This window comes from Bolinopsis microptera, unplaced genomic scaffold (assembly GCF_026151205.1).
Source record: "Bolinopsis microptera isolate Bmic1 unplaced genomic scaffold, MBARI_Bmic_1.0 sca24, whole genome shotgun sequence".
Classification (NCBI taxonomy): domain Eukaryota; kingdom Metazoa; phylum Ctenophora; class Tentaculata; order Lobata; family Bolinopsidae; genus Bolinopsis; species Bolinopsis microptera.
In genome coordinates, this window is record NW_026971796.1 from 33,936 (window position 1) to 51,197 (window position 17,262).

The 17,262-nt window shown below is 41.1% G+C and overlaps 1 protein-coding gene across 1 annotated transcript in view; it reads left to right on the forward strand.

The window, feature by feature from the left end:
• Positions 1-14,190, forward strand: part of LOC134825708 (fibronectin type-III domain-containing protein 3A-like) — a 33,998-nt gene extending 19,808 nt beyond the window's left edge. Inside the window, exons 14-23 of the mRNA XM_063837919.1 lie at positions 10,589-10,711; positions 10,943-11,100; positions 11,572-11,646; positions 11,856-12,023; positions 12,257-12,385; positions 12,522-12,598; positions 12,741-12,893; positions 13,071-13,240; positions 13,493-13,611; positions 13,751-14,190. Of these exons, the coding sequence (XP_063693989.1) occupies positions 10,589-10,711; positions 10,943-11,100; positions 11,572-11,646; positions 11,856-12,023; positions 12,257-12,385; positions 12,522-12,598; positions 12,741-12,893; positions 13,071-13,240; positions 13,493-13,611; positions 13,751-14,053 (1,475 nt within the window). The 3' untranslated portion in view covers positions 14,054-14,190. The remainder of the gene's footprint in view (positions 1-10,588; positions 10,712-10,942; positions 11,101-11,571; positions 11,647-11,855; positions 12,024-12,256; positions 12,386-12,521; positions 12,599-12,740; positions 12,894-13,070; positions 13,241-13,492; positions 13,612-13,750) is intronic.
• The last annotated feature ends 3,072 nt before the right edge of the window (positions 14,191-17,262 follow it).

Below are 17,262 nucleotides of genomic sequence, written 5' to 3' on the forward strand. Positions count from 1 at the left end.
GCTGATAAGGCTTTAATTGAGCAATGGCCAGGAGTATTATCAGTAAACTAGTAGCAGGTCTGGCAGTGAAAATTTTCCGATTTCAAAAGTGGTCGGTAATTATTAGTTTTGAAGTGCTTTTGTAACTAAGAAGTTTATTGAGTGAATGCCTCATGTTGTTTAGATAGTTTACTGATACTAAGTTATGTTGTGGGGTGTGTGATTTTGTGACCGTTGAGATTTCCTTAAACCTGGAATATTATTCAGTAAAAAGGTTTGCCAGCTTTCCTCGTTGTTGCCTCTTGATTGGTGTTCCAAAAGCACACGTTTTGCATTAGACTTGTAAATGTTTATTGAAAATAAGCTGGGAAGACAAGTTATATTTAAGTTTGTTTCAGTGATGGCAAGCAGTGGACCTTTAAAAAATACTGATTGTCTAAAAGTGTTACTACCGTATGTAAGAAGCCAGTCAGAGCTAGTCTCATGGCTGGAGTTAACTGTCGGGATATTACTTGGAAAAAGGCCTTTGATTGATTTTGGCACTGTTTCAGGGAAGTATTTCATCCTGTGCATTAATATAAGTGCGTTCTTCACGATAATTCCATGAATAGTGAGAATTCCATACTCTTTAAAGCTGTCCCTCGTGTGTGCAGGCAATTGGCCGTCCTTGTAGAAATAATTGACGTAACCTGGCATAACCATTCTCACACCTTGTTTCTGTTTTGTGAATAGTGACTCAATGTGTGATTTGGCTGCGAAACCCCAGACGAGGGAGCAGAAATTGAGGTGGGATTGAACAAAGCTGTGATAAATTTGAAGCCTGACTTTTAACGGTAAGTACCGTTTAATTTTGTACATGATACCCATGTATCTATTCATCCTGGCCCTAACGGCATGTATGTGTTTGCTCCACGTTAATTTATCATCGATTATTACTCCGAGGAAACGTGCCTCAGTCACTTGATCTATCACTACTCCAGCTATGGAAACATTAATGTTAGAAAGGGTTGTCGTTCTATGATTGCTAAATACCATAAAGTGAGTTTTTTTGAGATTGAGAGCAAGTCCGTTGCTATCAACCCATTTGATCAGGAGCGAGGTTATTTGATTTAGTTTGAACTGAACCTCTTGCTCGGTGTAACCAGTAACTATGATATTCGCATCGTCTGCGTACAGTATAAACTTAGCTAAATTTGTGATGTTTGGAAGGTCGTTGATATAGATCACAAAGAGTAATGGTCCCAAAATCGACCCCTGGGGTACTCCAAACTGGATTTCTCTGGGCCTCGAGTCTTCTCCACCGACAGTCACGAATTGGTGGCGGCCGCTCAGATAGGACTCGAACCATTTAAGTGCTGAACCTTTAATGCCGTAATGTTCCAGTTTTTTTAGTAGTATAGGATGTTCAATAACGTCAAAAGCTTTAGAGTAGTCAAGAAGAAGCAGCACAGCAATTTGCTTACTGTTGAGAGAGTGTAGAATACTATTTTGAGCATTAAGTAAAGCGTGTTCACATGACATGCCAGGCCTAAAACCGTACTGACTTTCAAAAAGTGATCCATTGAAGTCTAAAAATTCAAGAACTCGACTATGCATGAGTTTCTCGTATATTTTCGAGAAAGAGCTTAGCAAAGAGATTGGTCTGTAATTAGTAACTTCTGTTTTAGAGCCACCTTTGTGTATCGGAACAACTCGTGCCGATTTTAGAGCATTTGGAAATATTCCCTCAGTAAAGGAAGAATTTATGATTACGGCCAACGTTTTTGTGAATTTCGTATCTAAGCTTGCAAGCTTCATTGGTTCAATTTTTGTGTCAAGTGTCGCTTTGTTCTTGAATTTTTTTACTACTTTACTGATTTCAGAGGGCGTAACAGGTCTTAACTCAATACTGCTAGTACCTATATCCGTCCTACGTCCGTCCTGTAAGAATTCTTCAAAACCTCCTGGATCGAAAGTTTGCCTAGCACTTATCTGGGACTTTATGTTGCTTGCAATGTTGGAAAAATACTCATTAAATTTAGCCGATACATCGGAATGGCTGCTGAGTATGTTTCCACATTCATCCTTTATTTTAATAGGCCCAGAGTGCCTGACATTTCTACCCAGGAGACTATTAATAAGTTGCCACTGCTTTTTGGAGTTGTCGCGGTACTCCTCAAAAAAGTTTTTGTAGTACTTGGTTTTGGCCAAATTTATATGTTTGTTACAAAATTTATTAATTTTTTTGTACGCAGCAATATTTGTCACGCTGGGAACTTTTATCTTATCGTGGTAGAGACGCTGTCTACGGGCACATGCATCTTCTAGCCACGGTAAGATCCAGGGTTTTGAGTCCTGCCGTTCATTTTTACGTCTAGGTCCAGGTTTCTTTTCAGGATATGCTTGATCGTAATGTTTGGAATAGATTTCACTGAATTTGTCATACTGGTCATTCGCATTAGTTTCTCTGTGCACCTCACTCCACGTTTCGCTCTCAATAATTCTTTTGAAATCAGCATGTGCAGCCGCATTGAACCTGCGGAAGTTCGGCACCTTCTCACGACCCTCACTCGATATAACGCGCCTCCCTGCACTCCTGCCCAGTGAGAGTGTCGTCAGTGTTGCTAAGTGGTCCGACACATTGACCGTCAGTACATGACAACTCAAGGTATTTAATAGGTCGTTGGTATAGACGTGGTCAATTAAGGTTGCGCTATGATCAGTTACACGAGTGGGCCTTGACACCAGTTGTACAAATCCGTATTTTTCATAAACTGCGATAAGATTTTTCCCTGCTACATCTTTTTCGTGTTTTACTAAATCAACATTATAGTCACCGGTAAAAACGATGTGTTTGCGAGAGTGCCTATCAAGACTTCGAAGTAGGTTATCTAGAATTTCGGTAAATTTGTCAATACTCCTAGAAGGAGAGCGATAAACATTAACTAACAGTTTAGTTTTGTTGAAGCCTTTGCAGTTGTGAATCTTTACAAATTGGAACTCACCGTTCAAGTCACCATCCCCCTCAAAATTTGGCCTGAAAGATTCAATTTGTTCCGGATTACAGACCCGTTTGTTAATATATATCGTTAAACCCCCTCCCCTGCCTGTTTTCCTTACAGGGTCTTGCTGGATAGGCTCGTAGAAATTTTCCAAAATAAGGTCAGTAATCCCGTTCGGTAATTTATTCAGAGTACAGTTGGTTTCATTAAAACTTAAGATATCGAAATTGCTATATGTGTCGATCTCTTCCCGGAAGTAGCTGATGTTATTATGTAGTGATCTCACATTTAGGGAAAAAATCTTGAGCTCGTTGCGATTCGCAGATTTTACGTGCGTCGGCTGCTTATATTCACAGCGTTGTAAGAATTGAGATAGCTCGTTCCAATAATCAGAGCAACCCTCGTGATCATCTAGCTTATCTCCTATATCATTTATTAAACAATCTCTGTGGTACGGATTAAATGAGATTTTGTCCGACTCTGTGCAGTAGTTCTCGTTCAAATCGATGCAGTTTATATTGAAACCTGCAATATTCTCCTCGCAACACTTCACACATCCTAACACACCTCTGTAGCATTTCACGTGAACTTTCCTGTCGCACCAATCACATTCTCTCACATTATTTATAGAATAAGACCATCCTAAACAAGCGTAACACTGTGCCTTAAATTTAACTTTTGCCTGCTGAGAGCCACTATCGTTTACAGTTTCATCAATATTCGAGTGTAGATCATTACTAGTATTACTGTTTTTACAGCTTTTGCATGACCAGGTAGGATTCGCTTTGAGTGCTTTAGCTTCAGACTTAGATAACGATTCGCATTTATGATGTTTAGTTGCTTTACATGTTGCACAAAAGAGTAATGGATGATTCTTTGTTAAGCGTGTTTTACAAGTGCCACATTGTTTAGAATTGGTCGGTGGATCTACTTGATTAGTTATACTGATAATATTTAATATATAAAACTTGTAATATAGTTTCTATAGAACTAGGAAAACGTAACCTGTCAGAACTGTTCAGCAAGGACTATTCAGCCCTGAGTGTGAATCAGCTCGTGACTTTCTGACTAAACTAAGAGTAACCTGTACAGATTTACCTGTACAGAGTACAAAACAAAACCTGCCTGCCTGTTTATTATACCTGTCTGTTTAAAATGAAATTAAAAAAATACAGGATCTGTGTGAAAGTGTATACAAATTGTAGTGCTGTATCTGTGTGACCTCATTCCTGAAAAAATTTGTGTCACGTATGTCATCGTAAGATTGTACGTCGTATGTTCTATTATGTTATAAATGTCTGTCATACTGACATAATAATTATAGTAATGAATATTTTGGGTTATTGATATGAAAGATCGTGACCGTTTAAGTGTGATTGTATTGTTATTATCAGCCTTGATTTGGTGAGATAGTGATGGTTGATTTCAGAAATAGTTGACTGAGTAAATGTAAAGGTTAATAGGCCGATTTGAATATTAGACTAGAATAAATTGTAAATATGAGATTACAGGATGAGATTAGATAGTGTTTGAAAGAGCCAATCAGATCATTTCTAGCCTCGATGCTGAACTGTGAGCAGCTGATTTTGAAAAAAATAAAGTCATGGGATCGCTAAGACATGAAAATATAGCAAATAATTGATGATAGCCACTAGCCAGTTTGAAATTATAGTGCGATTATTTATTTGTAATCCTCTTTTCATTGTACGATAGGCTGCACCCTCTGATGCAGGTATTTGTCGATAGTTGTGGACACAACAAGAAAATTGAGAATAATCTTGTGCGAGGGTAGGGACCCAGATGTCGTTTCTAACCCAAATAAACTTTAAGGAGGCTTCTCATCAGTAGCCGCACCTCCTTACTCGGTTTCTGAACTGGAATTCTATGGGCTTCCAGACGGCCAGACCGAGTATTACCATCCCATCCTTCTAGAGTTCATCACAAGTAGCACCCACCTTGAAGATCTTTGACACCCAGACACACCCCATTGGCGAACAAACTTTGGATATAATCTTACATGCTCCCGAAGGAATCCCTGGTTTATGGTCTTTCTCATCGTCACCAGCACTTTCACTAGGTCACCAGCTCTTTCACTGAAGTCATCAGCCCTTTCACTGAAGTCATCAGATGTGACTCTGATCAACGGTATAGTTGTGGACACAACAAGAAAATTGAGAATAATCTTGTGCGAGGGTAGGGACCCAGATGTCGTTTCTAACCCAAATAAACTTTAAGGAGGCTTCTCATCAGTAGCCGCACCTCCTTACTCGGTTTCTGAACTGGAATTCTATGGGCTTCCAGACGGCCAGACCGAGTATTACCATCCCATCCTTCTAGAGTTCATCACAAGTAGCACCCACCTTGAAGATCTTTGACACCCAGACACACCCCATTGGCGAACAAACTTTGGATATAATCTTACATGCTCCCGAAGGAATCCCTGGTTTATGGTCTTTCTCATCGTCACCAGCACTTTCACTAGGTCACCAGCTCTTTCACTGAAGTCATCAGCCCTTTCACTGAAGTCATCAGATGTGACTCTGATCAACGGTATAGTTGTGGACACAACAAGAAAATTGAGAATAATCTTGTGCGAGGGTAGGGACCCAGATGTCGTTTCTAACCCAAATAAACTTTAAGGAGGCTTCTCATCAGTAGCCGCACCTCCTTACTCGGTTTCTGAACTGGAATTCTATGGGCTTCCAGACGGCCAGACCGAGTATTACCATCCCATCCTTCTAGAGTTCATCACAAGTAGCACCCACCTTGAAGATCTTTGACACCCAGACACACCCCATTGGCGAACAAACTTTGGATATAATCTTACATGCTCCCGAAGGAATCCCTGGTTTATGGTCTTTCTCATCGTCACCAGCACTTTCACTAGGTCACGAGCTCTTTCACTGAAGTCATCAGCCCTTTCACTGAAGTCATCAGATGTGACTCTGATCAACGGTATAGTTGTGGACACAACAAGAAAATTGAGAATAATCTTGTGCGAGGGTAGGGACCCAGATGTCGTTTCTAACCCAAATAAACTTTAAGGAGGCTTCTCATCAGTAGCCGCACCTCCTTACTCGGTTTCTGAACTGGAATTCTATGGGCTTCCAGACGGCCAGACCGAGTATTACCATCCCATCCTTCTAGAGTTCATCACAAGTAGCACCCACCTTGAAGATCTTTGACACCCAGACACACCCCATTGGCGAACAAACTTTGGATATAATCTTACATGCTCCCGAAGGAATCCCTGGTTTATGGTCTTTCTCATCGTCACCAGCACTTTCACTAGGTCACCAGCTCTTTCACTGAAGTCATCAGCCCTTTCACTGAAGTCATCAGATGTGACTCTGATCAACGGTATAGTTGTGGACACAACAAGAAAATTGAGAATAATCTTGTGCGAGGGTAGGGACCCAGATGTCGTTTCTAACCCAAATAAACTTTAAGGAGGCTTCTCATCAGTAGCCGCACCTCCTTACTCGGTTTCTGAACTGGAATTCTATGGGCTTCCAGACGGCCAGACCGAGTATTACCATCCCATCCTTCTAGAGTTCATCACAAGTAGCACCCACCTTGAAGATCTTTGACACCCAGACACACCCCATTGGCGAACAAACTTTGGATATAATCTTACATGCTCCCGAAGGAATCCCTGGTTTATGGTCTTTCTCATCGTCACCAGCACTTTCACTAGGTCACCAGCTCTTTCACTGAAGTCATCAGCCCTTTCACTGAAGTCATCAGATGTGACTCTGATCAACGGTATAGTTGTGGACACAACAAGAAAATTGAGAATAATCTTGTGCGAGGGTAGGGACCCAGATGTCGTTTCTAACCCAAATAAACTTTAAGGAGGCTTCTCATCAGTAGCCGCACCTCCTTACTCGGTTTCTGAACTGGAATTCTATGGGCTTCCAGACGGCCAGACCGAGTATTACCATCCCATCCTTCTAGAGTTCATCACAAGTAGCACCCACCTTGAAGATCTTTGACACCCAGACACACCCCATTGGCGAACAAACTTTGGATATAATCTTACATGCTCCCGAAGGAATCCCTGGTTTATGGTCTTTCTCATCGTCACCAGCACTTTCACTAGGTCACCAGCTCTTTCACTGAAGTCATCAGCCCTTTCACTGAAGTCATCAGATGTGACTCTGATCAACGGTATAGTTGTGGACACAACAAGAAAATTGAGAATAATCTTGTGCGAGGGTAGGGACCCAGATGTCGTTTCTAACCCAAATAAACTTTAAGGAGGCTTCTCATCAGTAGCCGCACCTCCTTACTCGGTTTCTGAACTGGAATTCTATGGGCTTCCAGACGGCCAGACCGAGTATTACCATCCCATCCTTCTAGAGTTCATCACAAGTAGCACCCACCTTGAAGATCTTTGACACCCAGACACACCCCATTGGCGAACAAACTTTGGATATAATCTTACATGCTCCCGAAGGAATCCCTGGTTTATGGTCTTTCTCATCGTCACCAGCACTTTCACTAGGTCACCAGCTCTTTCACTGAAGTCATCAGCCCTTTCACTGAAGTCATCAGATGTGACTCTGATCAACGGTATAGTTGTGGACACAACAAGAAAATTGAGAATAATCTTGTGCGAGGGTAGGGACCCAGATGTCGTTTCTAACCCAAATAAACTTTAAGGAGGCTTCTCATCAGTAGCCGCACCTCCTTACTCGGTTTCTGAACTGGAATTCTATGGGCTTCCAGACGGCCAGACCGAGTATTACCATCCCATCCTTCTAGAGTTCATCACAAGTAGCACCCACCTTGAAGATCTTTGACACCCAGACACACCCCATTGGCGAACAAACTTTGGATATAATCTTACATGCTCCCGAAGGAATCCCTGGTTTATGGTCTTTCTCATCGTCACCAGCACTTTCACTAGGTCACCAGCTCTTTCACTGAAGTCATCAGCCCTTTCACTGAAGTCATCAGATGTGACTCTGATCAACGGTATAGTTGTGGACACAACAAGAAAATTGAGAATAATCTTGTGCGAGGGTAGGGACCCAGATGTCGTTTCTAACCCAAATAAACTTTAAGGAGGCTTCTCATCAGTAGCCGCACCTCCTTACTCGGTTTCTGAACTGGAATTCTATGGGCTTCCAGACGGCCAGACCGAGTATTACCATCCCATCCTTCTAGAGTTCATCACAAGTAGCACCCACCTTGAAGATCTTTGACACCCAGACACACCCCATTGGCGAACAAACTTTGGATATAATCTTACATGCTCCCGAAGGAATCCCTGGTTTATGGTCTTTCTCATCGTCACCAGCACTTTCACTAGGTCACCAGCTCTTTCACTGAAGTCATCAGCCCTTTCACTGAAGTCATCAGATGTGACTCTGATCAACGGTATAGTTGTGGACACAACAAGAAAATTGAGAATAATCTTTTTAATCACAGCAGATTTGTTGACATTTTGGGTAATTTAATAGACTTCTTTTAACATAACTTAAACTTAACTTTATCAGTCAGCTCAACTTCATGGCTTAAACACAAAACTAGTTCACCTATAAGTGGACCGAGAAAATCGTTCTACTATGTTAGCATAAAGGACGCGTAAGGGTAGCGGCCCTTTACGCAGCCCCAGAGTCAAGAGGATACAGTGAACCCAGCATCTGGTGAGCACTGATTTACCTAGCTTGTTGAAGTGAATGCCGTCGCGTGCTAAGTGCGGTAGGCCGAATAGAACATTATCAAAGAGTTTGAAATTTCTACTGCGTAAGGAGAGTTGGAGCATCAGTTCGTTCGTCAGATCTATTGTCCGGTTCATTTTGTTGAAACGATCTGCATTTATGGACAATGGGCTGATGGAGTCAAATAAAAACTGGACGTTCAAGTGTCTGTACTTGTCAATGAAAAGTTTAACGTGGTTGTGGAGAGTCTGGGGATCTGCACCGTTTTTCCTCAGGTCGTTTATCCCTGCTGAGATTAGGACTACGTCAGCCTGCCGAATGGACTCATCGTGTTGGTCGAGATCGCGCAGCAGAAAGAGATCATTTCTGAAAGCTACGGCAGGCTCTTGCAGTTCACTGCAATCAAAAGAAGCGTTTTTGGAATCAGAGAGGATCAGTACGCGTTTAGGCCCTGGCTGGCTGGTGGTGGAGGGATGAGAGACAGGGCTCTGCTTAGGACGGGATGATGGACTGATCAAAGTTCTGCAAGTAATGCTGATCCGGGTGCCTGTGCACTGCTCTTGATGGACCCGCGGTACACTGTGATCGAAGAGGTTCTGGCTAGACCGAGTCATGGAGTACAAAGACCCGTGCTCGGGGGTAATGGAAAATCGCTCGTACTTTCCTGGCAGCTTCCTCCTGAAAACAACTGGGCGTGCAGCTCCGAGAGTGATGGTCAGGATGGAACTATCGGGGTCAAGCGACGGCTCGTTGTCGCTGTGGGGAGGAATGTGAGCTGTGTGTGAGTCGTATTTAGTCACCAAGAAACTATTTGAGGATTCATGGACATCGGGGGACAAAGATACGAGTTTATCAATAATAAGTTTCAGATATGGGTTTGAGTCAAAGTCCCTAGCCTTGTGGTGGCTCCCCCCGTACTTATAAGGCAATGATCCGTAATAAGCCGTTTTCCTGCTCCCAAAATCACGGTCATATTCTGTCCCTGAGTCCAAGACTCCTGCATCAAAATCTGCGAACGGATTACCTTCGTAAAGTTCGTAAGGTTCCAGATTACCTGGTGAGTGCTGACTAACTGGAGCATCTGACGGTGCTGGAGCTGGAGGTGGAGAGAAGCAGATGTCAGCGTTCTCTGGAACTGCAGGCGGAGCACACGTAGCTGGTGTTTGGAGGTCTGCTACCAGTGTCTGGGCGGAGTCGATGTTCTTCTTCAGCTCCTCCAACTGGGAGTTCGCTTCACAGACGTGCCTCGAAAAATGGGAGGTTAGATCGTTCAGTCTGTGTGTCAGTGCGTCGCCGTCAGTCATTAGAACACGAGTAAAGTGTTGTTTGAGGGAGAACTCCTTTTTCCTAGGAGTGTCACGTAATTCGACGTAGCTCTTGTCGTCGTAAATTCTCGTGAGCTCATCAAAAATTTGTTGGTCCGACAATTTGTCGACTAAATCAATGCAGAGTTGTGGGCTATAGCATCTGATGTTTGTCTGTGTCGAACAATCAATTTTCAAGACTGTACCTGCACTTTGTAGATTTGCCAGGTAGCCCTCTTTAAGACTGTAGGTAGCGGTGGGCGTGCCGCTACCTGGCGGCCCGGTGGAGTGTTGAGAAGACGCTGGACTGGTCATGTCTGTCAGGTGATGGTGGTGGTCCGGTCTGTTGAGTCGGTACAAGAATGACGTCAACACAGTACAACACGTACTATCTTATCAGCAATCCATTAGCGAGTGAAATTGCTAACGAATTGAAAAGTAAATGTGATCGAATGAAGTGAAAAGTAAATGTGATCGAATGATTTGAAAAGTAAATGTGATCGAAACAGTGCTAATATTCCACTGTTTAGCCGTTGTAGTTTATACCTGAATTTTATCTTGCACGTGTTATGACGTCACGTGTTATAACTCTACGTGTCATGAAGTCACGTATTAACTGTTATGACGTCATATTTCATAACGTCACGTTTCCCAGGACCCCCAAGTTACACTGGAGGAAGTGTTATAACGCGTTACACCCTAGAGATTTTCAGAGATGACTGGTTACAACTCTACACTGGAACTGAGACTTCTTTCCTCGTTACAGAACTGACACCTGGTTTGTAACTATTACTTGCGATATGATATCGTATTTAATAATGAAGCTTGACTTAGTCAACCTTTTAGTGCAACCTTTTAGACAGCGCATGCTACATGCGTGGACATGTATATTAATGTCCACGTTGTATATCCTTGTAGCTAGTGGAAACATTAACTGCCTAAAGACCGTAAGTCGTAACCATCAAATTATTTAATCATTTTAACAAACGCTTACCAAGACGAACCCTAGGAAAGAGTTACAGATTCAGACTAAGATGTCACAACTGTGCTGGAGCCAGTCTCTACTCTAACACCGTTAACTTTGTGACAGCCCCCGCTCCACCTCTAGCTCCACAACCTCCTGTTATCACTAGCAAGGGGCCTTATGCTGCAATTATAGCTTGGCCGGTTCGTTTCACCTTTAACTTTTATTTCCTTCTACAATCTACTGTTTAGTATCGGTTTTGAACATATTAAAAGGGTCTACTTGATTCAGAAATGGACGGCGCGGTGGATATTTTAAGCCATTATGTTGACGAAATTGCTGCGCGCATAGGTGCGTTTACGTACTCATTTCCCAATAAACGTGTCGTTAAATTTAGTAGCTCAAAAGTAGATATTATGAGACAAAACTAATTAAATATACAGTAAGCTGTTCTCTAGCTGTTATCCAGCTGCATTGCAGTCGTTTTCAACATTAAGGGCTTTATTCAGTTCTAAACAACACTTTTGGACCGCGCGCTGATCAGTAAATTTTACTTTTGGCTATAAATAGTCTACTGTTAGGTGTTCGATAAAATAAGGTTCGAGGTTTAGGATTTTTGACTCGTAGACAGTGCAAATTAACTTAGGCCTTTAACTGATAGTTGTGACCTTCAGGAGACGTCTACAAATGGAGCACCAATAACTTCATACTCAGTCGATATGTGTCTTCTCGGTGACACCTTTGCTGAGGTAATTTCTTTTTTTAATACATATATAAGGTCTTTGTGTAATGCTGTTAACAAATAAACTGTGGTCTTACAGGAAATGTGAAAAATTTCTAACATAAACCGACCTATCAGATGTATATTTACACTCTAAAGTAAACAACAACTACTACCAGTAAGTAAACAAATGCTCACTGTTTAGTTATTAAAACACTAAAGTAAACAACTGCTCAGGTGTACAATGATAAAGAAACGGAATGTGTAGTCAGGAACCTGAACCCAGGTTCTACATACTACTGTATAGTTAAAGCAAATAGTGTAGTAGGACAGAGTGTTCCTAGCGAGGTTGCTGTTTATCACTCTCCGCCTGCCCCTCCTGAGCCTCCTACTAAAATACACCTGGTTAGTAACCACTTAGTAACCATTTAGTTATAACTTAGTAACCACTGCACTGAGTAACCACTTAGTAACCATTTAGTTATCACTTAGTAACCACTTATCAACACAGGATTATTATAAAGGAGTACTTAGTGTTACCATACCAAAACAAATAATTTAAAAAAGGATTTTCTAGTACATATTCTGATGTCAGGTGACAACTCCACTTGACCTCATCGTAACTCCACCTTGTCCAGGTTGAGAGCAGTGACAGTTCACTGAAGATAAGCTGGGATCCTCCATCCAGTCCTGGTGCTGATATTCTCCACTACAACGTGTGTTTTAACAACGGACCAGCTAGTAAATGTGTGGAAAATGAGTTTTATGTAAGTTCAGTTTTCTGTTATACGAGTTAATTTCAACAAGTTAAGATATGATTACGTTAACTGAATCTTATTTATTGAGATTGAAAACAACGTATTAATATTATTGAGGTGACTAACAAAAGACTCCAATATTCAGATAGAAAGTTTGAACAGTGAGACTCAGTATAAAGTAAGAGTTCAGGCTGTTAACTCAGTGGGATCCGGCCAATTCAGGTAACTTGCCAACCAACATTTGATATGTTTTCTTAACTTTAAGTAAATAAAGGCTGAGTGAAGTTTATTGTATACTGTAATATAGCAGAATTAGATAAAGGTTGAATCACATGGTCAGGTTTAACTTCTCCCCTCCCCACAGCTCTGCTAAAGTAGTGGTCACAGGAACTCCTCTTCCCCCAGCCCTGACCGGTCCAATACTTCTCTCATCACGTGGTCACAACTTCCTGAAAGTCGGCTGGACTAGTGTGCGCTCTGTCAAGTCTTATCTACTGGAACGAGCAAGTGCTGAGTCGTGAGTAGTTTTGGATCACACAGTTTCGTTTTGTTTAAATTCGGGCAGTTTCCGTTTCAGACTTCAGTTTTATGATCTATCCGCATGTCATTCATTTAAAAAAAGTTTTCAGTATCTTCGCTAGAAATAACGCTAAAATGTCGAAATTCCACGACACTAACTCCAGTCAAACTTCAGTGATGACTTTATATCGGTATACGAAGGGAACAAGCCCCAAGTAAAGATAAGCAAACTATCTGCCAACACAGACTACAAAATACGTGTATGTGGGGTGAACAATGCTGGTACTGGACCCTGGTTACTGGCTACCTTCTCTACTGACTCCATCCCTCCTCCTCCTATTACTAGTTAGTCAAACACAAGGATATATTTTATCACTAGTTAGTCGAAAACGCAAGGACATTTTTTCTATATGTATTCGTGAAGTTAACGAGGTCTGATCGTCATCTTCTTACAGCGTTCGATGTCTGTGTGCAGTAGTCCCATTGCCTTAGTATTGCTGTACAACTACTGCAGTATTCGTGAAGTAGTTATGATCATTTTAAATGAATGGTACTCCTGATAACACAGCATATAACACTCTTTTACCCTCTTTTCAGAGGTGTACAAGTCGATAAAAGAGAACCAACTGACCATTTCCTGGCAAGTGAAGGATAAACTACAAGAAGAGGAGCTGTTCCAAATCTTACACTCCACTGATGGTGATATTTTCACTCCGGTAAGTTTCTCGGCCAATCAGAAAGCATTTTTATGTCACGTGACTACCATCTTCCTGATGAAAGTTGATAAGAGTTTCATCCAAAAAATTGTTGTTTATAAAACTAAAATTTTTCAAATTTAACCGTGTATATTTGCAGATATACGAAGGACTAGATCGTAATTTCACGACCTCGATTCTCCCCGAAACTACCTACTCTTTTAAAGTGAGAGTAAAACGAGACTCCACCGGTCCACCAGAGTACGGACCCTTCTCCCAGACTCTCCTCGTCAAACTGAAACCACCTCCTCTAGAGAGGAAAGAAAGTGAAAGAGAAACCAAATTAGTTGAAAAAGAAATTGAAAGTGGTGGCACGTTTGAGGACTCGCACGTGGTGGTCTTCATTTTGCTGGCCATGTGTCTGCCAGCTGTGCTGACGGTGGTTTACTTTATTTATTTTTAGTAACACTGTCACGTGATAGGTTTATTGTTAATTATTCATGTTATTCATTTAGATTGTGTTTTGTGAACATTATGTACGGGAAATAGACACGTGATATGACGTCACACCACGTGTCATGACGTCATTTGTTATTTATTTAGGTTTAAATATTGTTATTTCATTATCTTTGATCTGTGATTATATGGTTGAGGTTTCTTTAATTTCAGTTAAATTATGTAAACAATTTGCAGTGAGATCAATTATTTGATAAGGGGTTCTTTATCATTCTCAGTGTCAATTGATAACGTGAAGATTAGGACAATATTTTGACTTGCTGATTAATAAGCCGAATTTAAGTAAAGTGTTTTAATGTTTTGAATTAGTAATAGGAACCATATATTAAAACTTCAAATTAATGTAGATAAACAGATAATATTCCTTGCAAAAATTCGAAGCAAAATTATTGGGTTTTATTTTGCAGTCAGTTTTAAAAGTATAGACATTAGAAGTGGCCCAGAGCAGGTGAAGACGATTACATCTACGGCTCGGTAGTCCAGATTCTTGTTGGCACCTCTTCAACTTTAATTGTATGGAGCATGTAATCGAGCTAACTCAAGATAATTAGCTTAATTAAAAAATAGCGACTGCCATATTACTTTTTTTTTGTGCTCTGGTGCCTGAATATGCTAATATGTAAACAATTATGTACCCTGCCGTGTAATACAGTTTATAGGACATTTCAGAATGTCCTATATAAACGGACTCAGAAAATTAGATTAAAAAGGTCTTCGCATAAATCTAACTTAATTAACATAAAACTCACGTGCACGTGTACTTGACAGATTTAAGTGGCCAGAAAAGTCAACATTTTTAGACTTTAGTGTTTGCTCAAATTTGTTTGCTACACGTGTATATTAACCAATATATTGTGTAACCATGGTAACCAAGTGTAGTCCTAGTAACGGAAATTTGTTTATCCTTCTTCTTTGTTTCTGGAGACAAGTCAACTGTAAAGGGGGATCTGCAGGAGGAGGGGGAGTTAAGGGTGGTTCATGTAAGTTCAATTATTAACATGTAATAGGGAGATCAATATCCTTAACCTATATTTATCATAGATCTATCTACCGGTGGCATCACACGAGACAAGATTGTCAGACATATACAGGGTGTACCGCATAAAGTGTGACTTTTTATAGACGGAGACTAACTAAAAATGAATCGAAATATGATTTTTTTTTCCTTGTTGATTAGGTCCGATCACCATGTCATAATTCTGCCCTACTGGCAACTTGTCAATTAATAATCTGAACATTCCCAGACGAAGGCCATTTTCCAGTGTTCAGGGATAATAGTTGGAAAATATACGCTCCCGTTCTTATCTGTATCACCCTTATCTTGTGCTGTCTTTTCTACGATAAGGTTTATCAACTATTTCTGAGGATACGCTTTGAGAGGGTAGGTTCCACTCCACTCCACTCCACTCAACTCCACTCCACTCCACTCCACTCCATTCCACTCCACTCCACTCCACTCCACTCCACTCCACTCCACTCCACTCCACTCCACTCCACTCCACTCAAGTCCACTCCACTCAACTCCACTCCACTCCACTCCACTCCACTCCACTCCACTCCACTCCACTCCACTCCACTCCACTCCACTCCACTCCACTCCACTCCACTCCACTCCACTCCACTCCACTCCACTCAACTCCACTCCACTCCACTCCACTCCACTCCACTCCACTCCACTCCACTCCACTCCACTCCACTCCACTCCACTCCACTCCACTCCACTCAACTCCACTCCACTCCACTCCACTCCACTCCACTCCACTCCACTCCACTCCACTCCACTCCACTCCACTCCACTCAACTCCACTCCACTCCACTCCACTCCACAGTCCACTCCACTCCACAGTCCACTCCACTCCACTCCACTCCACTCCACTCCACTCCACTCCACTCCACTCCACTCCACTCCACTCCACTCCACTCCACTCCACTCCACTCCACTCCACTCCACTCCACTCCACTCCACTCCTACACTTTGGTTTCTGTCTCATTTTCATTTTCAACAAAATAATGATATTAGTATCTTATAGTATTAGAATTTGTAATTATCACTAATACTTACCAATTTTCAATATCTATGGACTATGCGATATATATATCTTTTGTTATATCTTTTTTATATTTGCGTTATTTTATCCGCAGTGCTTATGAAAATCACTTTGACTATCAACGTTTAGTATTTTTATACAATCCGTACATGTGATCAACAACAAGTTAAAATATGTAAAGGTTTAACTTACATACTTTTAGGCATTTAAATATTTTGTATTAAATAGCTTGAATTTTGACGATTATAAATCAATTCAGACACTAGAAGAAGCTGCAAATTCGACTCAAGAAGAAAGAATAAACTCGGTAAATCTCCGGCCGCCAAGCAGCAGAAACCGTGTGGTTGTTCGTTATGCGGCAAGTTACCATGGAAACACGTCCACTTGTCTATGCGACGGACAAATGATTCGCGGCTACCACAGTGTGCCCAGGATTTCAAACATAGATGCTTACTATTGCAACCAGTGCAAGAATTACCGTCAGTTTGGAGCACCATATTATTGGAATGTGGAGAGAGATGATAATACCTTATATGGACATAACGTTCAATGTGGAAAGTGTGGGGCCAGGGGGGACTCGGTATTAAGTCAGGAAACAGTCACTCATAACAGCGTTAATAACTTTAGCAACAACCCGTCTCTACTCATGGAGACAAAAGAGTTATGACGGAGATAAAAGTGAAAGTGAAAGTGAATGTTTCAGCACAAGCTAAACTTATTCAGATTCTTCGTAAGCCTATCGCAACCAATTTTGAGTCTACAAAAGTTGAGTAATGAGTATCATTATTTCAACGATGTTTCAACAGCTTCAAACACAGTAAAACTAAAATCAAACTGAAATATTCAATTTATCCTAACAATGTAGAACGTGAGGTCGATGCCGAAAGAACATTAAGAAACTAACTAAACAATAAACAAATTGTCTTTTCTCAAGTATTTTATCAATATAAAGGAAGCTGTTCATTGTTTCAAACGAATGTTTGAGATGCTCGAGGAGCTTAAAATGAATATTCAAGCCATTTCACATAAATCATTATTAAAATAGATAATAATTTCCCACTTGTAGATTTTTATACTGAGCTTTAAATAACTATTATTTAAATAACTA